The sequence below is a fragment of the Mastigoproctus giganteus genome, chromosome 3 (assembly GCF_048544385.1).
Source record: "Mastigoproctus giganteus isolate SK-2022 chromosome 3, ASM4854438v1, whole genome shotgun sequence".
Classification (NCBI taxonomy): Eukaryota; Metazoa; Arthropoda; class Arachnida; order Uropygi; family Thelyphonidae; genus Mastigoproctus; species Mastigoproctus giganteus.
In genome coordinates this window covers 19,103,110-19,128,201 of record NC_143577.1, presented here as the reverse complement: position 1 = coordinate 19,128,201, position 25,092 = coordinate 19,103,110, and the positions used below count along the sequence as shown (strand labels likewise).

The following is a 25,092-nucleotide window of genomic DNA, read 5'->3' as shown; positions in this document are numbered from 1 at the left end:
AAAAAAAAAAAAAAAAAAAAAAAAATCAGCCAGGTAAAAAAAAATTATATCAGCATGACTAGACTATGTCTGGTGCAAGTTTTTCTGAATAAGTGACTTAGGATAAAATTTTAAATATTTATCAACTACTTTTTCAAAGAGATTTTTACAAAAGTGAAATACATGCATTTCTAAAGAAATATTTTTTTCTTTAGAAATGTGAGGGGGGGGGGGGACAGTATGATAAGGTAAAATTATTTTATTGACAACATTAACTATAGTACACCACTGCATGAATGTACACATGCATACAATTCATAGCTGTTGTACTCTATTTTACGATAAATAAAAACAACAAAAAACAAAAAAGGTATGAACACATACTGGTATCTATATATATATGCAAAAATTTCAGCATTTTCAATATTACCCATGACAGATGAAATCTTAATTCCACCTTGTGGCACCTCAATGACTGTAGTGAATAATAAATGTTAATTATATATTTTACCCCTGCAACTGAGGCCAGTTGGTCCCTATTACAGATGTGCTGGATTTTGACTGTCCCTAACTAGAGACCTGAGTGGAGAAATCTGAACCAAGAACAGCTCAGACTGGAGCATATTTACTGAAATGGGAAATTACACAGATTAGTAGTGAAGAGAATGTGATATTCGTGCAATGGTCAACAACACTGATACATACCTGCATATTATACAGGACGATAAAGGCTGAAATATTTTGTAGCAGTTGCTGAGCACCAACATTAGAGTGATAAGGATATTTACACATGCATACATGTGAATGTGCATATATGCACAAACACACACATTTTTGTCTTTCTGCAGCAGCCAAGGTATGTTTTGTGTCTATGCATGATATACAGATGGGACGACAGCCTGGAAAACACAATGGCTCAGGCTAAGGTAAACATCACTGTTTGTCAGTCTGCTTCATCTGTCTCTGTAAATATTGATCTCACATCAAGAACACTAGCAAGTTCCAGAACTGCCCTCTTCAGACTGGGATGATCCAGTATCTCACTCTCTGGAAGGGGTGGATGTGCATGTGGAAAAAAGTTATGACCCTGAAATAAATGCATGTTACATTTACATAAATTACAGTCTACTATTTAAAAAAGAAAAAAATTAATAGTCCCTGAAAATTTGAAAACATTATGAAGAATTATATATAAAAATGCATAAAATTCTAATAATGCATATTAGCTTTAGCTGCTAACACCAATTACCATTAAAACTTAAATTATATGAAAGATAACACTGTATTCATTATTGGTCTCTAAATAGAGAAAATAGTTTCTTATACCTGCCACATTCAATATACTAAAAAAATTTATTTGCTGACAATATTTCTGAACTCACTTTGGGATTCTATTTTCAAGTCTGATGAGATGGGTTTGACCAATTGATCAGAATGTGAATGAAAAATGAAAGATATTTTTTCACATCTCAGTCAAAGTTTGTCACTCTCAATCTCTAATTTATTTTTTAAATTTTACATGGAGTGCAGTATCCTTTATATATTTTAAGTATTAAACAGCATAATATCACTCAATAACATAAATACTTTTTTTCTTGTATGGTACAAACCAATATATTTTGAAAATAAAAAAAGTAAATTAATCATTTTAAACTTTAAAAGTTGTGTTTGACGAGTCAGAAAATAAATGGAAGTGGCATGTATGTTACTTGCAGCCAGGCTGCAAGTAACAACCAGTTTCGTTAGTGAAGTTAATGTTATGTGTTGTGATTCTGCAATGGAGCAACAAATGGACATCAAATTTTTCTTTAAACTGGAAAAATCTACAACAGAAACATATGAAACATTAAGTTGTACAGTTTGTTTCAAAGACAGGTGTGAGGATGTTCACGATGACCCAGAAGTGGGCATCCATCAACTTCTTGAAATGAGAGCAGAGCTGCAAAAGTTGGGAAACTGTGGAAAGAAATTGTCTGACCCTCAGAACGATGACTGATGGGTCGGATATGAATAAGAAGAGGATTTGTCAAACTCTGCATGAAGATTTAAGAAAAGAAAGGTCTGTGCAAAATTTGTGCCACACAGCCTCACAGAGGACGAAGCAACAACGAGTATCATCACACAAAGACGTCATCCAGACTTGTCAAGCCAATCAAATCTCCTCGACTGTATTGTCATTGGAGTTGAGTGTTGGCCATTTCAGTATGACTCAGAGCATGTAGTGAACTTCTGTAATGCTGATCATATTTTTGACAAACGAGCAATTCACAAGAAATTTGTACCTGAAGGGGGGAAGAATATCAATGCTGTATTCGTACAGGTGCTTCAAAGACTATTGAAGCATATTTCCTGGGTGAAGACACAATTTCCAGAGAAAGGCAGCTGGTTCTTGTTGTACAACTGCCCATTCTGCTCTCATGAAGACATTTCTGACATGTCATTGTATAAATCAAGCATTCACCTTACTCTCTCAATCTAGCAGCAGCAGCAGACTTCTTCCTATTTCCCTAGGTGAAAACTGTTCTCAAAAGAAAGAGGTTTCAGGATTTTGAGGACATCCTGAAACTTACTTAATCACCGAACTGAATCACCAGACATCCTCAATCACCAAACTGAACATCATCTCTTTGGACGCCTTTGCTGACTCCCTTCAGGAAATTTTAGAAAAAAATAAAAAGACCAAAAAGAAAAAGAACTCTTAGAAAAATAAAACCATTTTTGAACTCCTGCTCTTTGTAATTCTTTTTTTTGCACCAGTCTGGGAACTTTATTGCCACACCTCATATATACTTTCTCCTGCTTCCTCCTGTTTAAGAATCTGCATATGAGTTACTAAAAAATTAAACAACATATCATAAAATTTTGCATAACCACATGCAAATCATGAAACATTTACTGTGCTCTACACTGTGCCAATTAAATAACGAGACTGATGCTACTACAAAAAAAAAAAGAATTAGATTAGGAGGCATATGATGCAAGAAAGCAAGCTTATGCAGCATCAGTCAAAAAAAAAAAAAAAAACCACTTCCATTTCACACCTCCATTTGTTCGAAATACCTGTCCAGCTGAGCCTTAAATTTATTTAGGCTATCAACACTAACGGCAAAGTAAGGTTATATATTTTCGAAGTAATCACCTCCGATCTGTACACACTGTTTACATCTTTTATACAAGTTTTGAAAACACTTCTGGACCGCTTTCAGCTGATAGTGATTGGTCACTTCAGCCTGGATGTCCTCTATCGTCCTGTATCACATTCCTTTCATGGATGTTTTGATTTTGGGGAACAAAAAGTAACCTGCGGGAGCCAAATCCAGTGAATATGCAAGGTGTTTGATGACTGGAATCGATTTTTTTTGCCAAAAATTGCTTGATGAATTCCTGGCCGACCGAACAGAGACCAGGCAGCCAGGTCAGGGATCATCCTCTAACAACTCATGTTCTTTACGAAAATGAGAAAACCATTCAAACACTCTTAGTCGAGACAAACGTTCATCACTATAAACTTTTTTAAATTGTCAAAAGTCCCAATAGCACTTTTTCCCAATTTACAATAAAATTTGATAACTGCTCTTTGTTCCATTTTCAATTTTCTGACGACGTGCACAAAACTACTATTACTCTTTCTGCCGTAAATCACAAACTACTGACCAGACAAGTTTCAACTTGCACTCGTTGGAAAGAGCACACACTAGTGGATCTAATCATGTACTATTCTGGCCTTTTATGTTAATACTAAATGCAGAGTGAACGCAGTCTCGTTATTTAATTGGTACACTGTGTATTGTAGTACATCATTATAATCATGTATGCTACTATATAATGATCAAAATGTATGCAAGAAAGTGAAAGCTCAAATTATTGTAATAAAACTGAATTTTGATAAGCTTTTATTGTTATTTAAGCTATCATTTTGAATTTATTTAAGCTGTCAACTTCCACAACAACAGATGGAAGTTTGTTCCAGCAATTAACCGCCCACTGGCTAAAGGCAAATTTTTGCACATCTATTCTGTAACTGTCTTTCCTCAATTTCAATTTATGCCCCTTCAGTTCATAATCTGAGCAAGCGAAAGAATTCCATCAGAATCCAGCATGCTCAACCCATTCAAGACCTTATACACCTCAATCAGATCACCTCGCAGGTGCTTGTCTCCAGCCACTGCAATTTGTAGAAGTTAAGTCTTTCTTGGTAAGAGGACCCCTTCGTTCCCCACACCAATCTTGTTGCCCTTCTCTGTACACGCTCAACCAACGCTACATCCTTCCTAAAATGAGGCCTCAAGACCTGTACACAGTACTCTATGTGTGGCCTGACCATTGCCTTGTATAACGGAATAATCACCTCCCTGTCCTTGCTAGCAAAATTCCTATATATCATTGACTTGACTCCATGACCTGCCCTGGCAGCCCAACTACACTGCTCAGTGAACTTCATATTTGACTGCATGATTACCCCAAGGTCTTTTTCACTTTCCACCTCCCTGAGTGTAGTACCACACAGTTGATACGTTTCTCTTCGGTTATTGCTACCCATATGCAGTACTTTGCATTTGTCAATGTTAAACTTCAGTTACCACTTCTTAGCCCATCTGCCCAAATTTTCTAGATCTTGTTGCAGTAGCACACTGTCATTAACAACCCAGCTAACCTCTTTATCATCTGCAAACTTCGACATTAAGCCTGTTATACCTTCAACAATATCATTGATAAATATACAAAACAACAGTGGGGGGATTCCACTAATAACATTAGTCCAGGAAGAACAGCGTTCACTGATTACCACTCTCTCTCTTCCCCCACTCAACCACCCTTTTATCCATTGTAGCAACTTACACTTAATACCATACTGCTCCAATTTGTACAGTAGTCTTCCATGTGCAACAGTGTCAAAAGCTTTCCTGAAATCCAAGTATACGATATCAAAATTATTTTTTAATTCCAGTTCCTTTGTAACCACATCATAGTATCCAATCAAATTTGTCAGACAAGACTTTCTCTTAACAAACCCATTTTGTGTCTGAATTATTACTGCAGTCTTGTCTAGATGTTCCTGCTATGCATCTTTAACTAGTGATTCCATTATTTTCCCTGGTTACAGAAGTTAAACTAACTGATCTGTAATTGCTCGTGTCACCCTTCGATCCCCCCCCTTTGTGAATTGGGGATACATTTTCACATCTCCAGTTGGTGGTGACATCCCCTGAGTCCAAGGATACTCTCATAATTATGGCTAAAGGTTTGCTTACTAATTCCTTTGCCACCTCCTTTAATATAACTGGATAGATCTCATCCACGCCAGGTGCCTTTCTTACATTTAATTTCAACAATTTCTCCTCCACTTTGCTCTCAGTTATTATATCATCTTTTAAGGGCTCAAAAGATATTGTTGTACACACTGACACTAATGATATTAAGAGTAGGAGACCGGTGGAATTATTTAACAAGTACAGGTCACTGTTGAAAAAAAAGAAAGGAATTAGGGTTGAATTTGAAAGCGTCTGCAATTCTGCCCAGACACGATAGGAGGGAGTATATGATGAGAGGCTTGTTGATCAATTTGGCACTGGAAAGATTGTGCAAGGTTCAAGGTGTAGAATTTTTTTTTAAACTAGTTTGTTTGTTTGTTTGTTATTTGGTTTTTAGGAGCATTAGCAACTAAGGCCATATTGCTCCGGGATATGCGGTGGTCATTCCCTGACCTTTCCGCAATCTTCGTATTTGGTGGTGATGGGCTCGAACCCCGGTCTAATCAAGAAGCGTGTGCTACGCACTGCTGCTCCTTCCCACCTGGCTACGGAGGCGCTTCAGACTAGTCTGTACTTGTTAACAGGAGAGACTGCTTCTACAGGGATGGGATACACTTAAACAGAAAGGTTGCAAGAATATTTGCTGATGCTATCGAAGCAGTGTTAGATGGGTCGAAAACTGCTAGCTTGGGGAGATACAAGGACTAATAGATTAACAGTGTCCATTGGCAAAGGTGAAAGTGATTCTTGTACTGCTTCTATTGGAATTAGCAGCAGCCTGGAAAACAAGATGCAGGGTATTTCAGAGACTGCTGGGAGTCACTGCAGTACAATTAAACACATGGGTTGTGTTAGGGTCGCTAAGAATAGGAACAGGTGCATGTATACTTGCGTATACACCAATGCTAGGAGTTTGGTAAATAAATTTGAATTTGAGGTATTGCTCAAAATGTCAAAGACAGATATTGTTCGGATATCAGAGACGTGGTGACACACAGATATAATATACAGAATGCAGAACTGGAATTTGGGGAGTGTACAATGTGTACAGGAAAGATAGACAGGATAGGAAGGGAGGAGGGGGTTATGCCATTAGTTAAAAAACACACAAAATCCAAAGAAGTGAAGCCAGTAAACATCGCTGGACAGTCCAGTGTTGAGTCAGTTTGGTGTGACATAAGCATTGGAAGATCAAAATTGAGAGTGAGTGTGTTATAGGCCTAATGACTCTGATGAGTATAATAAACAACTGTACAGGCAGGGAAATAGAGTGGGCCAGTAGAGTCTCTTATAATGGGGATTTTAATTTCCCAGATATTGACTGGAATTTGTGGGTTGGTCTCACACACACACACACACACACACACACACACACACACACACACACACACACACACACACACACTAGCAAGGTTTTGTGGATTTATTGGATGATTGTTTTCTACATCTGCATGTTCGGGTAGTTGTTGCCGCATCGGCTTCTGTGGCCATAATGCACCTCCCAAGGTTTTTGCAGTACAGTAATACCCCGAAGTTACGCGATAGGTGGGTCCGATGAAAATCGCGTAAGTCGGGGTACAACTTTGCATATAAATACATATAAATTTTGCTTAATTGGGACCAAGGACTAACAAAAACACTAGTTTAGAAGAAAAATATTAATAAAATTGCAGTTCTTTATACATATTAATACAAAATATGTATTAAAAAAACAAATGACTTACGTTAAAAAGTTATTTCGATGTCGATGGCTTCATAAAATCTAACAAATTCGGCTGACGACACAGCGCCTACTTTTCTTCACCCAGAATTTCTTCGTAGCAAGCTAATATTTTTTTTTATTCCTTGCTTTGTAGCTATAACGCGTTCTTCGTTCCACGTGCTTTTCGCCGTTGCTTCATTTAGGCCTGTAGCACGTGCAATATCACATGGTCTTTCATTTCGCTCAAAGCGTTTCACAATTTCATATTTTTCTCTATCGACAGAGGCGGACTGGCCATAAGCCTTACCGGGGAAACCCCGGTGGACCAGTGTGATTTTGGCTATAAACCATAGTATGAGGCCACTATAAATTTTCCTGGGTAAGAATTTTTGACCCAGTCCGCCTCTGTTTATCGATAATTGCTTTTCTTTTTCTCTCTGAATCTGCAGTGTCTTCACCAGGACGCTTCCTTTTCACACCTTTTAATTAAGTATTTTACTCATTTTTAGGGAATAAAGCACAATTACAAAACGAGGAGGCACGCTTGATACGCATAAACAAAGCTGCGCGCATGTAGCAACTGAATAAACAACACCATATAGGCAGAGATACGCTATTAACACCTCACATTTCTAGGGGTTACTACCATAAAACAATAAAAATCCAGTTGCGTTTCTACTAGTGAAATCTGTTATAAACTGGTAGTAAACTCGATCTAATTGCATTTGCGATTATACCGATAGCTGGAATTGTGTTGGTTTTTACGTTATTATGGTGAAATGTGTTTCCCCTTCACTGATATAAAAAACATAAAAGCAGCAAAGTTGAATTTTGTTCATCTTTCGCTCTCATTCTCCGCCGTCGCACCGTATATCGATAACATATGAAAAACGACCTTGAAGATAGTAAGCGGCAGCGTTGCCAAACGAAAAAATCAAGAACCGCGTAACTCCGAGTTCGCGTAAGTCGGGGTAGCGTAAGTCGGGGTATTACTGTACTTTGATCCAAGCCCGAGGCGGGATTCGAACCCGCGACCTTTGGGTTGCTAGGCAGGCACTTTACCCACCCGGCTAGCCCGGTCGGCTCATGTTCGGGAGGCAACTAGAGGGAGTAATACTCTTGATCTGATTATCAGTAGTGATTCTTCATGCATTAAGAATCTGCAGATAAAGGAACCACTAGGTGGCAGTGATCACAGTGTGCTGAAGTGGGATTTACTCCAAGAGGTAACTACCATCAGGGTTTCTGCATTCGTAAAGGCCACTACGGTGGTCTGAGACAGTATTTAATTTCTATACGGTGGGACAAACTGATGGTGTTACCAACAGCAAATTCAAAATGGGAAGCATTCAAAGAATTTATCTGGGAAGCTACTAGGCTTTACATACCAACTAAGAAATATTGTTCAAGGTTTAGGCCTAAATGGATGTCATATGAACTAATGAGACATGTGGCAGAGAAGAAAAATGCATGGGATACATATAAATTAATGGGTGACTTTGATTAATAGATATAAGCTAGTCTGTAGCCAAGTCACAAAGGAGGTTAGGCAGGCAAAGGCAGATTATGAGAAATCTTTGCCAAAGGATGCAAAGAAAAACAGCAAAGAGATGAATCAGATTGGTCCTCTGTATATTGATGGTTCAGCTGCTGATGATCCTGCTCAGGTGGCTAACAAACTAAATGAGTAATTTGAATCTACATTCACACATGAAAAGTTATTCAAGGAGGGGAATGCCAGAGGTGAGTTAAACTCTGGCAGTGAGCTAGATGATTTTGTAATAACTGAGAGGAAAGTGGAGGAGAAATTGTTGAAGATAAACATAAAAAAGGCACCCGGGGTGGATGGGATCTATCCAGTTATATTAAAGGAGGCAGCAAAGGAAGTAAGCAAACCCTTAGCCATAATTATGAGAGCTGCTTTGGACCTAGGGGAGGTAACCATGGATTGGAGATGTGAAAATGTGACCCAAATTCACAAAGGAGGAGGATCAAAGGGCAACACAAGTAATTATAGACCTGTTAGTTTAACTTCTGTTCCAGGAAAATTAATGGAGGCACTGCAGGATCATCTAGAAAAGACTTCAATTATAGCTTGGACACAGCATGGTTTTGTTAAGGGAAAGTCTTGCTTGACCAATCTGATTGGATACTATGATGTGATCACAAAGGAACTGGATGCAGGGAATAACTTTGATATCATATATTTTGATCTTAGAAAGGCTTTTGATACTGTTGCACGTGGAAGACTGCTGAACAAATTGGAGCAGTGTGGCATTGGAGACAAATTGCTGCTATGGATAAAGGGATGGTTGAGTGGGAGAAGACAGAGATGGTAATCAATGGACATTGCTCATCATGGACTAATGTTATTAGTGGAGTCCCTCATGGTCAGTACTGGGTCCATTGCTGTTTTCTGTATTTATAAATGATACTGATGATGGTATATCAAGCTTAATGTCTAAATCTGCAGACGATACGAAGGTAGGCAGGTTGTTAAGGACACTAATGACAGTACGCTGCTGTAACAGGATCTAGAAAAGTTGAGCAGACGGGCTGAGAGGTGGCAAATGAAGTTTAACATTGACAAATGCAAAGTACTACATATAGGAAGCAGTAACTCCAGAGTAACGTATCAACTCTGTGGTACTTTACTGACGGTGGTAGAGAACGAAAAGGACCTGGGGTAATTGTGCGGGCAGATATGAAGTTTTCTGAGCAGTGCAGATGGTCTGCAAGAGTAGCTCATGGTGTCTTGTCAATGATATACAGGAAAATTTTTCTAGCAGGGATAAGGAAGTGATTATCCTCTTGTATAAGGCAATGGTCAGACCACACCATGAGTACTGTATACAGGTCTGGAGGCCTCATTTTAAGAAGGATGTAGAGCTGTTGGAACGGGTACAGAGAAGGGCAACAATATTAGTGAATGGAACAAAGGGTTGCTCTTGCAAAGAAAGGCTTAAGTTTTGCAAATTACAGTGTCTGGAGACTAGGCACCTGCGAGTTGATCTGATTGAGGTGTATAAAGCCTTGAATGGTTTGAGCATGTTCAATGCTGATGGGATTCTTCCTCTTGCTCAGAATAATCACCTGAGATGGCATAAATTGGAATTGAGGAAAGACAGATGTAGGATAAATGTGTGGAAGTTTGCCTTTAGCCGGTGGGTAGTTGGTTGACGGAACAGACTTCCATCCTTTATTGTGGAAGTTGATAGCCTAAATAAATTTAAGGCTGAGCTGGACAGGTATTTGTAATGAACAGAGGGATGAAATGGGAGCAATTTTTTTTTTTTTTTTTTTTTTTGGCTGAGGCAGAAAAAGCTTTCTTTCTTGCATCATATGCCTCTACTAATGCTACTGTCTAGACTTGGCTGGCAAGAACATTTCCAGAGCTTCACCAAAAAGAGAACAGCTGAACTAGGCTTGTTCTAACCTGGCTGAATATTCTCACACTCAGCACTGTTATGAGGAATTGTTAAAATGCCAAGCATGGCTTGGGATAATTTCTGGCCTTTCAAGTTTCCTTGTACACTTGTCATTTCCCAAATCAAGAACCACTGTATGGCTTGGCAGTAGAAATGACTATTTCTAGTCAGAATCATCCTTCTGAATTAGTCTGCTATGGTAATCAATATCCAAAGTGGAGGTAGCACATTTGAAAAATGTTGGTAAAATAAATTTGCACACAACATCCTTCATATCTAAGAGTAATGACCTCAGAAGATGAATGTGAGGTGTGATGGATTGAAGAGCTATGTTCGGATTTTCAAATATTGGCGTAACATTTAGAAACAAGCAAACTGCATTATTCAAGCCAGAAGAGAGAAACATGAACAGACTTTCTCCACGAGTGAGGATAACATGCCTAGAATTTTCAGTTTACTTGGTTTAATCAAGATTGCTTTTACCAGAAGTTTGCAATTCAGAAGTTCTTTTCCTGGAATTCATCAATTTGTCTTTCAACACTTTTGGATCACAAACCAGATTGGAACATGAGTCAGTGCCACTCAGTGATCGCCTGTTGTAGTTTACAAATTTGGTAACTTGGAAAAGTGCTCATTGTTTTTTTCACCACTTCTGATCTCTTCTTTAAACAAGAACATGCCACTGTTTTACCAGCTTAGTCGCAAAGTTAACCATAGATGGCCAATGTGTACACACACACACACACACTAAAAAGGTGTGTGCACATTGGTATGCATCAGCTGAAGTTGTGTGAATCTATCTTTCCTTTTCAGCACATCTTAGATAATAGTAAATTCCCACCAAGTATTCATCCACTTTCACAGGAAGGCATGCAGATCCCTTTTTGACATACAAATTAATATTAATAGAATGCCAAGGACATTATCACCAAGTTCTCTACCTCCTCTTTAAACATGTAGGCCAGTTTTAGGCCTACCATAACAGGTGCATTATCAACACTAAGTGCCAGACAGTTTATAAGGAATCCCACTTGCTTTCCAGTTGATCAGAATAAGATGTCCAATGTTATACTCTGAAGAGTTACCTTCCAAACTGGAACTGAGAGCAGGCTGCTTTTGATTTGACTTTTTTTTTTTTTCTTTTTAAATCAAAAGGTCACTACAATGGAATATAGCTTGGAATCACTTTGTTTACTACCACTTGTAATAACCAAATCCTGTCCATTTTTTGGAGCCATTACTACCTCTTCTTTCACTATCTGCTTAATTTCATATAACAATATGTCTTTTGTGCTGCAACAACGGGTTTTTTTTTTTTGCTGTTTCACTATCACGATCTCAGTTCTATAACAAAAGATCCAAATAAACATTCAGCACATGAGATTGTCACCACAAAATGCTTCTATTTTCGTATTTCTTTCCATGCACTACACTCTGTCTTTATGTTCATTTGTTTGCAAATGCCTCATTACATTGGGTTTCCCCCCTTAAAAATGAAAAAATCACAACTACATATGGTACACAAGACAAATGTCTTGTGTACCATACAAGACATTTGTCTTGTATGGTACACAAGACATTTGTCTTGTGTACCAGCATTCAGGAAAGAAACAGTCACATCACAACAACATTCAAGACAAATGTGTTACCTTTGTCAGATTTTGCAATGACAAAATCTGACAAAGACTTTGTAAGACAAATGTGTTACCTTTGTCAGATTTTGCAATACATGGAAAATCTTGTGTATGTTTTCTTAAATTTTATGTTTTATTTCTTTGAAATCTTACTAAAAGACTTAATTAGCTTTGCACTACGTAAGTAATATGAAATGGCAACACATAACAGAGAGCCATGCTACTATCCCGTGTTTCTATTTTGCAATGTACACTAAAACAGCATATCTGATGGCCAATTTGTTAACTGATGAATTGTCCATCAGATGTACAATATAGTCTATGTTGCAAAAATCTAATCCTGAACATACTTTAATTCCTCTTTTTCAAATCTATAAACTCCTCATGGATTCTGTTCTCCAAGTATAATATTTTACATTTGGTAGCATTAGACTTTAGCTGTCATTTTTCCGACCAAAATTGCAGTCGTTCCAAATCCTTTTGGAGCAGCATGCCCTACTGCTATCATTAAACTCCCTCCCAACTTTGTCTTCAGCAAACTTTGACAGTTTCTCCTGTTTTCCTTTGTTATTTAGGAAGATAAAAAACAAGAATAGTCCAAGCACTAACATCCAGTCCACTTGCTGCCCCACTCTGAACAATAACCATTTATGAACATCCCTATCTCCCTCCTTCAACCAACCCTGCTGGATCTTCCCCGTTATCCTGACCAGCTCTAATTTATATAGTAACCTCTCATGAGGAACAGTATCAAAAATATTTCTAAAATAAGGTTATATTTATTAGATATATAAATGCCATTCTTGTCATGACCGTGTATTAATACAATCAGATTCCACAATCTTACCAACCACAAACATTAAACAAGAGGTTCAAGGAAGACAGGATAAATGGCAGCTCACCCATGAAGTAAGGATCCATCAACCACTGATGCAGCTGTGCCTGCTCTAGAAGAGCACATTGATAGACCGACTGCATCATTGATAGATGGATTAGCCAGTGCCTGGCTAATCCATCTAAAATCATCAATGAGGATTTTAAGTATGACAGTACGGCAAGATACACTAAGATATATTAGTGGTATCCTTACAAAATCTGGCTTGTGCAGACTGCTATTACAATATTTATCCAAGTAAAAAGTACATGTTAGGTTGTTTTCTGAAAAGATGAGCAGGATGAGAACTGATGGTTGTGCAATGGATGGATGAAACCCATTTCTTGTTAAATAGGGGAACCCAGAAATTCTGCATTTGGGCAACAGCCAACCTTCATGATTGACTTTGCTCTGCACACATAAAAGATAATGGTGTGGTGTGGTTTTACTGCTTTTCATTTCCAGGACATATTTCTTTGGGGAACATTACACTGTAGTCTGAAAATCTGCATAAACACAGGCAGGTAATATGCTGAACTTCTGTGACACAGTGTCATGTCCAGCATTCAGGAAAGAAACAGTCACATCACAACAACATTCAAGTGCAATGGTGCCTCAGCCCATACAGTGCTCGGTAAAACAATTACCCGTGCCAAACTTTAATGCAAACAATCTGTTTAACAGCTACTGCCCACACTGAATGACCCCAAAATACCCAGACACAATGCCAACTGATTTGGGTGAGGGGGATTATCTCAAGTCTCTTGCATACAGAAGTAATCTGACATCTTCTCCACTGCTAAAAGATGCCGTAAAAATGAGGAACTGCAGAAATTCTGATGGAAATGTTATTTTTCACAGGCAGACACATTAAGTAATTGCTGCTGTAAATTTGTTAAGAACCATGTGATTCACTGACATCACCTTGTGCATCAGTGCAGCTTTCCTAGTGATACATGGAAATAAGTACTGATTCCCCTGTAATTTGTAGAATATCATTGTAAAAACTGCAATGTTATAACCAACAGTATTCCAATAATCGAATTTTAATTTTTTGCCAGACTTCTGGAACAAATGGAAATATATAACGTAATTCAAAGTAATCATCTTGTTTTGTTTCAAAAAATGTACAACAAAATCAATAAAGATACACTGAAAAACACGCTACCTTCCGAAAGACAAACTGAAAAGTTTTTTAGGCTAATAAAGTTTGCTCATTTTCTTCTTTGTGTTGGTACTGAGTATATGTCTTCAAGAAAGTCTCAACATAACAAAGTATCTGGTGTACACTCATTTATCATAACAAAATCAATGGCCATTATCCTAAATTTTTTTAAGTATACAAAACATTTGCCAAGTGGAAACTGCTTAAGTTGTGCATAGCACCATTTCATTTACAAACCAATTGCAACAACAAGGGGAAAAAATACAGAATAATTTTCTCCTTGTGCTATAACAAGTGAAAATCTTTTTGGTTCTTTTGCCTGTAGCCTAAACACAATCTAAATATTGTCTCAGTTGTGAAGTGGAACCATTCCCTATGCTCAAATGAAACATTATACTGTTTCAAGAAGTGGGATTTACTTAAAGATATAATTACCATCAGAGGTAAAGGAAAGGGTTTTTGCTTCCATAAAGGTGACTAGAGTGGGCTCAGACAGTTTTTAAATTCTGTACAGTGGGATCAACTGATGATGTTGCCAACAGCAAATTCTAAGTGGGAAGCATTCAAGGAATTAATCGTGGAAGCTACTAAAAGTTTCAAACCTATTAAGAAATATTGTTCAAGATTTAGGCCTACATGGTTGTCAAAAGAACAACCTTGGCAAAGAACAAAAATGCATGGGATGCATATAAATTATCAGGCAACACAGAAGCCTATGGCAGATATAAGCTAGTCTGTAATCAAGTCAAAAAGGAGGTAGCAGCAGTAGTAGTGGCATGTGATGCAAGAAAGCAAGTGTATGAGCATTATGCAGAATCAGCCAAAAAAAAAAAAAAAAATCACACCATTCCCTCCAAATGCCTGTCCAGTTCCTCCTTAAATTTATTCAACCTATCAACTTCCACAACGACAGATGGAAGTTTGTTCCAGCAATTAACCACCCACTGGCTAAAGGCAAATTTCCACACATCTATTCTACTGTCCTTTCTTAATTTGAATTTATGCCCACTTAGGTTTGTAATCTGAACAAGTGGAAGGATCCCATCAGAATTCAGCATGTTCAACCCATTCAAGGCCTTATACACCTCAATCAGATCACCGCGCAGGTGCCTAGTCTCCAGCCACTGCAATTTGCAGTACTTAAGCTTCTCTTGGTAAGAGGATCTCTTCATTCCCCTCACCAATCTTGTTGCCCTTCTCTGTACACACTCAAGCAAATGTACATCCTTCCTAAAATGAGGCCTCCAGACCTTTATGCAGTACTCAAGCCTGACCATTGCCTTATACAGAGGGACAATCACCTCCTTTTCCCTGCTAGCAAAATTCCTATATATCATTGACAAAATCCCATGACCTGCCCTGGCAGCCTGTCTGCATTGCTCAGAAAACTTCATATCTGACTGCACAATTACTCCCAGGTCTTTTTCATTTTCTACCACCTTAAGTGTAGTATACCATACAGTTGGTACGTTTCTCTGGGGTTACTTCTACCCATATGGAGTACTTTGCATTTGTCAATGTTAAGCTTCTGTTTCCACTTTTCAGTTCACCTGCCCAAATTTTCCAGATCCCTTTTGCAGTAGCACACTGCCATTACTGTCATTAACAACCCTGCCAACCGTTGTATCATCAGCAAACTTCAACATTAAGCCTACTATACTTTCATCAATATCATTGATAAATATACAAAACAACAGTGGGCCTAACTCTGAACCCTGGGGGACTCGACTAATAACATTAGTCTACGAAGTCCATTGATTACCACTCTTTGTCTTCTCCCACTCACCCACCCTTTTATCCATTGTAGCAATTTCCTCTTAATACCACGCTGCTCCAATTTGTACAGTAGTCTTCCATGCACAACAGTGTCAAAAGCTTCCATGAAATCCAAGTATACAATATCAAAATTATTTTTTGCATCCAGTTCCTTTGTGACCACATCATAGTATCCAATCAAATTGGTCAGACAAGACTTCCCCTTGACAACCCCATGGTGTGTCTGAATTATTGCTGCAGTCTTGTCTAGATGATCCTGCAATGCATCTTTAACCAGTGACTCCATTATTTTACCTGGAACAGAAGTTAAACTAACTGGTCTGTAATTACTCGTGTCACCCTTCAATCCCCCTTTGTGAATTGGGGATATATTTGCACATCTCCATTCTGTGGGAACATCCCATGGGTCCAAGGATGCTCTCATAATTATGGCTAAGGGTTTGCTTACTTGCTTTGCCACCTCCTTTAATATAACTGGATAGATCCCATCCACCCCAGGTGCTTCTCTTATGTTTAACTTCAACAATTTCTCCTCCACTTTGCACTCAGTTATTACAAAATCATTAAGTATCCTGCTACAATTTGATAGCCTTCTGCCATTTTCAAACCTAAATAATTCCTCATGCGTGAATGTAGATGCAAAATACTCATTCAGTTTGTTTGCTATCTGAGGAGGATCATCAACATTCGAACTATCGATGTCAAGTGGACCAATCAGATTCATTCCCTTCCTTTTAGAGTTTATATAAGTAAAGAAATTCTTGCTGTTTTTCTTAGCATCCTTTGCCATAGATTTCGAGTAATCTGCCTTCACCTGCCTAACCTCCTTTGTGACTTGATTACAGACTAGCTTATATATATCATAGGTTTCTGTTTCGCCTGATAATTTATATGCATCCCATGCATTTTTCTTCTCTACCATGAGTCTCATTAATTCATTTGACAACCATTTAGGCCTAAACCTTGAACAATATTTCTTAATAGGTATGAAACATTTAGTAGCTTCCACTATTAATTCCTTGAATGCTTCCCACTTAGAATTTGCTGTTGGTAACATCATCAGTTGGTCCCACTGTATAGAATTTAAAAACTGTCTGAGACTACTATAGTCACCTTTACAGAAGCAAAAACCCCTTCCTTTACCCCTAATTATATCTTTTAGTAAATCCCACATCAGTACACTGTGATCACTGCCACCTAATTGTTCCTTTATCTGCAAATTCTTAATACACGAATGATCACTGCTGATAACCCGATCAAGGGTATTACTCTCTCTGGCTGCCTCTCGAACATGCTGCTGCAGAAAACAATCATCCAATAAATCCACAAAAGTCTGACTAGTGTGCGAGTGACCAACAAGTTCCAGTCAATATCTGGGATGTTAAAATCCCCCATTATAAGACATTCCGATTTACTAGCGTATAATTGTTCATTGTACTCATTTGAGTCATTAGGCCTATAACACACTCCTACTCTTATTTTTGCTTTTGCACTGCTTATGTCACACCAAACTGACTCAATAGTGCACTGTTCATCTATATCAACTGGGTGATCTTCTTTTGATTTTATGTTTTTCTTAATTAACAGCATAACACCTCCTCTCTTTCTATCCTGTCTATCCTTTCTGTACATATTTTACTCCCCAAATTCCAGTTCGGCATTCCTTATATCTGTGTGACACCACGTCTCTGCTATCCCAACAATATCCGCCTTTAATGTCTTGACCAACACTTCAAATTCATCAAATTTATTTACTATACTTCTACCATTGGTATACATGCAAGTATACATGCTTCTATTCCTAGTTACCCTAACACATTCCATATACCCACCTATTTCACGATGACTACCATCCGTCCCTGAAACCCCCAGCACCCCTCGCTCCAGTTCGCTACTTAGTCTAATAGAAGTTGTGCAAGAATCACCTTCACCTCTGCCTGTGGCTACTGTTAAATTATTAGTCCTTGTATCCCCCCCCCCCAAAGCTAGCAGTTTTCCGATCCACCTAACACTGCCTCGATAGCATCAGCAAATATTCTTGCACCCTTTCTTTTTAGGTGGATCCCATCCTGTAGAAGCAGTCTCTCCTGTTAACAAGTACAGACCAGGATGAAAAAAATTCTATCCCTTTCCATGGCCGAATTGATCGACAAGGCTCTCATCATATACTCCCTTCTATCTTGTCTGGGCAGAATTGCAGACACTTTCAAATTCAACCCTAATTCATGGCTTTTTTCTAATTTAGTAAAGTAATTCTAATTTAGGTTAGGCAGGTGAAGGCAGATTACGAGAAATCTTTGGCAAAGGATGCTAAGAAAAGCAGAAAGGATTTCTTTACTTATATAAACTCTAAAAGGAAGGGGATGAATCTGATTGGTCCACTTGATATCGATGGTTCAACTGTTGATGATCCTGCTCAGACAGTAAACAAACTGAATGAGTATTTTGAATCTGCATTCAAACATGAGTTATTAAGGTTTGAAAATGGCAGAAGGTTATCAAATTGTAGCAGGATGCTTAATGATTTTGTAATAACTGAGAGGAAAGTGGAGGAGAAATTGTTGAAGACAAACATAAAAAAGGCACGTGGGGTGGATGGGATCTATCCAGTTATATTAAAGGAGGCAGCAAAGGAAGTAAGCAAACCCTTAGCCATAATTATGAGAACTTCTTTGGACTCAGGTGAGGTACCCATGGACTGGAGATGTGCAAATGTATCCCCAGTTCACAAAAGAGGATCAAAGGGTGACAAAAGTAATTATAGACCTGTTAGTTGAACTTCTGTTCCAGGAAAATTAATGGAGGCACTGGTCAAAGAAGCACTGCAGGATCATCTAGAAAATACTTCAGTTATAGCTTGGACATAGCATGGTTTTGTTAAGGGAAAATCTTGCCTGACCAATTTGATTGGATACTATGATGTGGTCACAAAGGAACTGGATGCAGGGAATAACTTTGATATCATATATTTCTATCTTAGAAAGGCTTTTGATACCGTTGCACATGGGAGACTGCTGAACAAATTAGAGCAATGTGACATTGGAGGCAAATTGCTGGTATGGATAAAGGGATGGTTGAGTGGGAGAAAACGGAGAGTGGTAATCAATGGACACTGCTCATTGTGGACTAATGTTATTAGTGGAGTCCCTTGGGGTTCAGTGTTGGGTCCATTGTTGTTTTCTGTATTTATAACTGATATTGATGATGGTATATCAAGCTTAATGTCCAAGTTTGCAGACGATACAAAGGTAGGCAGGGTTGTTAAGGACACTACTGATGCTATGCTGCTGCAACAGGAACTGGAAAGGTTGAGCAGATGGGCTGAGAAGTGGCAACTGAAGTTCAACATTGACAAATGCAAAGTACTACATATGGGTAGCAGTAACCCCAGAGAAACACAACACTGTGTGATACTACACTTAACGTGGTAGAAAATGAAAAAGACCTGGGAGTAATTGTGCAATCAGATATGAAGTTTTCTGAGCAATGCAGATAGGCTGCCAGGGCAGGTCATGGGGTTTTGTCAATGATAAACAGGAATTTTGCGAGAAGGCAAAAGGAGGTGATTGTCCTCCTTTGTATAAGGCAATGGTCAGGCCACACCTTGAGTACTACGTACAGGTCTGGAGACCTCATTTTAGGAAGGATGTAGATTTGCTTGAGGTGTACAGAGAAGGACAACAAGATTGGTGAAGGGAATGAAGGGATCCTCTTACCAAGAGAGGCATAAATTCTGCAAATTGCAGCAGCTGGAGACTAGGCACCTGCGAGGTGTATAAGGCCTTGAATGGATTGAGCACACGCTGAATTTTGATGGGATTCTTCCACTTGTTCAGATTACGAACCCAAGGGGGTATAAATTCAAATTAAGGAAAAACAGAGGTAGAATTGATTTGCGGAAATTTGCCTTTAGCCAGCGGGTGATTAATTGCTGGAACAAACTTCCATCTGTCGTTGTGGATTGTTGTTGTTATTTGGTTTTTAGGAGCATTAGCAACTAAGGCCATATTGCTCCGGGATATGCGGTGGTCATTCCCTGAATGACCTTTCCGCATCCTCCGTATTTGGTCGTTGTGGAAGTTGGTAGGTTAAATAAATTTAAGGAGGAACTGGACAAACATTTAAAGGGAATTGTTTTGTAAATTTTTTTTTTGGCTGATGTTGCATAAGCTCATACACTTGCTTTCTTGCATCACATGCTACTACTACATCTTTGAACACAGTCATAAATATGAGTTGGTTAAATTCAATTTTTGGATTTTATTTATTTAGTTATTTATTATTTTTTGTCATAAAAACAGAAGGGTCTAATATTCTAAAAACCTACAATAATACCTGCACTTAGTGTGGAAACTAATTTTTAACAGATTACATTTTCATTTTTCCCCCAGTGAATTACACTTCAAACAACAATGTAAAGTGACAACAGTATTAACAAATAAATACTGAACATCTTTACCAGAATATTTTCACTCTGAAACTAGACACAACATTGAAAATTTAATGTTCATAGAAAGCATTTAAAAACATAAAGCAATCCGTTAGCAACATAAAATTATTTTTATTACTTTGAGTAGAAATGTGCCAAATGGGGTTTCTGTACTTTGATAGATAGACTTGATACATGAACTACATCTAATTTTAAGTGAATAACTGGAGAGAAGAACTTACTTTAAATAGACGATGCAATTTTAGAACAATGTGGCAAAAAATAAATCTCAACATCAGTAACCGAAGAAAATCATCTCCATAAAACTGGAGGTAAGCTGGATCTGTAAGGTAAAAAGAACATAAAAATAATCAAATTACATTAAACTGAGGATTATTTTTTAAAAAAAATGATCATAAATTTAAAAAATTAATAATAAAAATCTTCCAAATAATTCAAATTTATAGCATAAGACCTACTCTTTATCTACATACTAATGCATGGCAATTATTGCAGACACATTTTTCATGTCATAATAGCTAAAGGATGTACATAGACATATCTACTTATGTATTATGGCTGACATATTTGAAGAAAAGTATAATGCTCTTAAATTTTGACACAGTTATAAGTCTGGTGGTCCAGGTGTTCAAAGGGGATACAGTAATCAATCGAAATGTGAACACTTACTGGTACAGCACATGAAGATCACAAATGACTGAAGACTCCTGCTGATATCATGGGCAATATTTGTACTACAGCACATAACTACCTAAACATGAATCATGACTGCACATGTTGAGATCTGTTTGGAAATGAAGAAACTGTTTCTATTATTGTCAATGGTAGTGATAATTTCTTGACAAAGATTATAACTGCAGCTAAGACCTGAATATGATGTTATCTTTCCACAGACAATTTCAGTTATCTTTCCATTTTCAGTTAAAATGCATCAGCAGATGATATGCTTAGAATGTCACAAATATTGTTAAACATATACTGACTATACTCAAGATTTCTTGATGCACTTTTTCCAGCATTTTCATCAGTTCGACTTGATGGTAAACAACCTGTGCACTCAAAACCCTCAACTGAAGTATGAGTGTCTTGGAAATGCAAAACCATTGAAAAGTTTCTGTTCTACCCATAGCATCCCCACAAAAAGCTTGTTTAAGCATTTTGTAAGTCTCCAAAGTTATTTTCCCAAATTTATGACAAAATTTGATACAAATTTGCTGTTCCTTAGTCTTTTAGACCAAACATAGGATCATTATTGAAGCAAATGGGTTATTAGTTTAGTGCATAACATTTCACTGCATGTGATTGGTTAATTCAGTGATCACATTACAGTTAATATTTTTGATATAACACATTAATGACCTTCGTTTTTCAGGCACATTAGCATATATTCATAAAGTGCTTATTGTCTTCACCAGGTCTGTCCATCCATCTACATATAATAACTCAACTCCTAGTGGATGGATTTTCATAAAATTTTATATTTTTGTTGAGCCCTCCTAAATTTCATTAAATATGGAACAACAGAAATCTGAGGACTCCCCAAAATCAACCAAGTATACCACATACCACTGCACAGTCCTGGAAAAGTAGCATTATTAATTCTTTGTCCGTCCATCTGTATGTAATAACATGATTTCAAATGGATGGATTTTCATGAAATTTATATTTCGCTCTTTTAGAAATATTTTTGTTAAGCCCTCCCAAATTTTCATTAAAACTGGACCAACAGAAATCTGGAGACTGACTAAAGAACGTGGTTCTTCAAATATCAACCGTTAACTGGGTCCGTGGATACCACTGCACAATCCTGGAAAAGCAGCATGGATTGGCTGAGTATGCACCTATTATCTTCAAGCATGACTATCTAGCAGTATCACAAAAGTTGTTACATTATTGACAGGCATATTGAAACTGATTGGTGCATACTCACTTTCCAACTTGCCTATGAGTAGGATTGGATTGAATACCTTTACACAAAATAAATTGATTTAAAAATATAGTCTTTTCTTTTCTCAATTACTGCATCCCTCCTGTCTAAGTGACCAAAATTTCTCAAACCATTTACCTCATAGATTTTCTTAATTTCTGGTCTGTGTGTGTGTGTGTGTGATACACTGAATATTTGACATATGCCAAAATGTCATATGCACCAAATTGTTGCAGCATGTCTTTTAGCAAACTGTCTCGAATTGCCATACAACAAATTGTCATACACCCAACAGACATGATCCCAAGCCCGGGGAGTAATTTTGGCATTTAGGGAGTACTAGCTGCAGCATTCACTTTCACAGCTTATCAAAGAAACACATGATGAAGATAGTATAATTATCACAAAATTTTGGCACAACTATAAGATCCTGAATGCAGTAAAAATATAGAAGCACAGAATGAAATAGCCAAACAGCTGCAGGAAAAAAAGGTGTGGAAAAATTGAGATGGCAGTATCCATCCATGCAAAGTTAAACTGATGACTTTTTTTTTTTCATTTATGTTAGATGAAGTTTATATTTGGCGGTGAAGGAATAACTGGCAAATCAAGGTCAAAATTTATGTGGTGGGAGAGAGGGCACACATGGTGCAGAGGATATGATATTTGTAATATTTTTTTACAATTTATTAAAAATATTATTGTACAGAACATTTGTGCTTTTTATTCAAATATCCCCCCCCCAAGGTCAAGGTCAAAATTTATGTGGTGGGAGAGAGAGGGCACACATGGTGCAGAGGATATGATATTTGTAATATTTTTTTACAATTTATTAAAAATATGATTGTACAGAACATTTGTGCTTTTTATTCAAATATCTCCCCCCCCCCCAAGGTCAAGGTCAAAATTTATGTGGTGGGAGAGAGAGGGCACACATGATGCAGAGGATATGATATTTGTAATATTTTTTTACAATTTATTAAAAATACGATTGTACAGAACATTTGTACTTTTTATTCAAATATATCTTTCATGCAATATATCATATGCAAGTCAATAAATATACAGATTAATCAACCCCATTGTTTGCTGTTTTGTTGTTTGTTGCATTTTGGAGAAGCATAACCATAACAAGCAAGCATCTTATTATATCTAATTAAGGGAAGATACATTATTACTATAAAAAAAGGTTTAGTTTATTACTGCACTATTGTCAAATTTAAAAACTCCATGTCAATGCTTATAGCTATGAAAGGGATTTAAGTGCTAAAAGAAATAAATTAAAATATGTATATCACAATAAGGAAAGAAATTTTATCCATAACTAAAAATTATCAGTTTATTATAGCTGTTCAAAAATACAATAATCCCCTAAACTAAAGGCCAGCATAACCTACTAATTTTAAGTCAAGAACAAACTGTTGGTTCATTTCTTTACTGAATTCAGATGATTTCATGCTGGAGTTGATTTAAACCCCAATAGCGTAACCTCAGGATGGGATCACACAGACAATCCAATAACAGACTGTAACCTTTATATTAGCAGATAATTATATTTTCACAAGAAGAGTATTTTAATAAGCTAAAATTTTTCATATGGATAAAGTAATAAACTTTTATGCTTCTTCTAGCACTTAAATTTCTTTCATATATATTATAAACAGTGTGAAAATTTTAAATTTTACTTAGTGCTAACAATAGTTTACCAAATTGAAACCAATTTTTTTCTTATGACACATTTATTCTAGAGTACTCTGGGCTGTAGAATTATGATCATAACTTTATTTGGCATTGTTTGAATGGTATACCAGCATATTGTGCCACCCAATACAGTGGACTGGACTGGATGTGTGCAAATGTATCACCAATCAAAAGGTGACACAAGTAACTATAGACCTGTTAGTTTAACTTGTGTTCAGGATTAAATAATGTAATCGCTGGTTAAAAAAGCATTGCAGGACCATCTAGACAAGACTGCAGTAATAGTTAAGACACAGCATGGCTTTGTTAAAGGGAGGTCTTGTCTGACCAATTTGATTGGATACTATGATGCGATCACAAAGGAACCGAATGCCAAAAATAATTTTGATATCATATACTTGGATTTCAGGAAAGCTTTTGATACTGTTGCATATGGAAGACTGCTGTACAAATTGGAGAGGTATGGCATTAAGGGTAAGTTGCTACAATGGATGAAGGGATGGTTGAGTGGGAGACAACAGAGAGTGGTAATCAATGGACACTGCTCTTCATGGAAAAATGTTATTAGTGGAGTTCCCCAGGATTTGGTGTTGGGCCCATTGTTGTTTTGTTTATTTATCAATGATATTGATGAAGTTATATCAGGTTTCATGTCCAAGTTTGCAGATGATACAAAGGTTGGCAGGGTTGTTAACGACAGTCAAGACAGTATGCTATTCCAAATGGATCTAGATAAGTTGGGCAAATGGGCTGAGAAGTGGCAACTGAAGTTTAACATTGACAAATGCAAAGTACTGCACATGGATAGCAATAACCGAAGAGAAACATATCAACTGTGTGGTACTACACTCAGGGAAGTGGAAAGTGAAAAAGACCTGGGGGTAATCGTGAGCAGTGTAGATGGGCTGCCAGGGCAGGTCATGGAGTCTAGTCAATGATATATAGGAATTTTGCTAGCAAGGACAGAGAGGTGATTATTCCGTTATACAAGGCAATGGTCAGGCCACACCTAGAGTACTGTGTACACGTCTGGAGGCCTCATTTTAGGAAAGATGTAGAGTTGCTAGAAAGAGTACAAAGAAGGGCAACAAGGTTAGTGAGGGAAACAAAGGAGTTTGCAAAATTTAATCCTTTCTTACCAAGAAAGGCTTAAATTCTGCCAACTGTAGCACCTGGAGAGTAGGCACCTGCGAGGTGATCTGAT

At 37.5% G+C, this 25,092-nt stretch overlaps 1 protein-coding gene across 2 annotated transcripts in view; it reads right to left on the bottom strand.

The window, feature by feature from the left end:
- Positions 1–562: 562 nt before the first annotated feature.
- The window catches only part of LOC150087769 (protein SCAI), a 196,797-nt gene continuing 172,267 nt past the window's right edge, over positions 563–25,092 (bottom strand). For both annotated transcript variants that reach the window (XM_090370293.1, XM_090370294.1), the window contains 2 exons: positions 20,482–20,582; positions 563–1,066 (listed from right to left, as the gene is read on the bottom strand). In XM_090370293.1, coding sequence (XP_090226419.1) covers positions 923–1,066; positions 20,482–20,582 — 245 coding nt within the window. In that variant the 3' untranslated portion in view covers positions 563–922. The remainder of the gene's footprint in view (positions 1,067–20,481; positions 20,583–25,092) is intronic.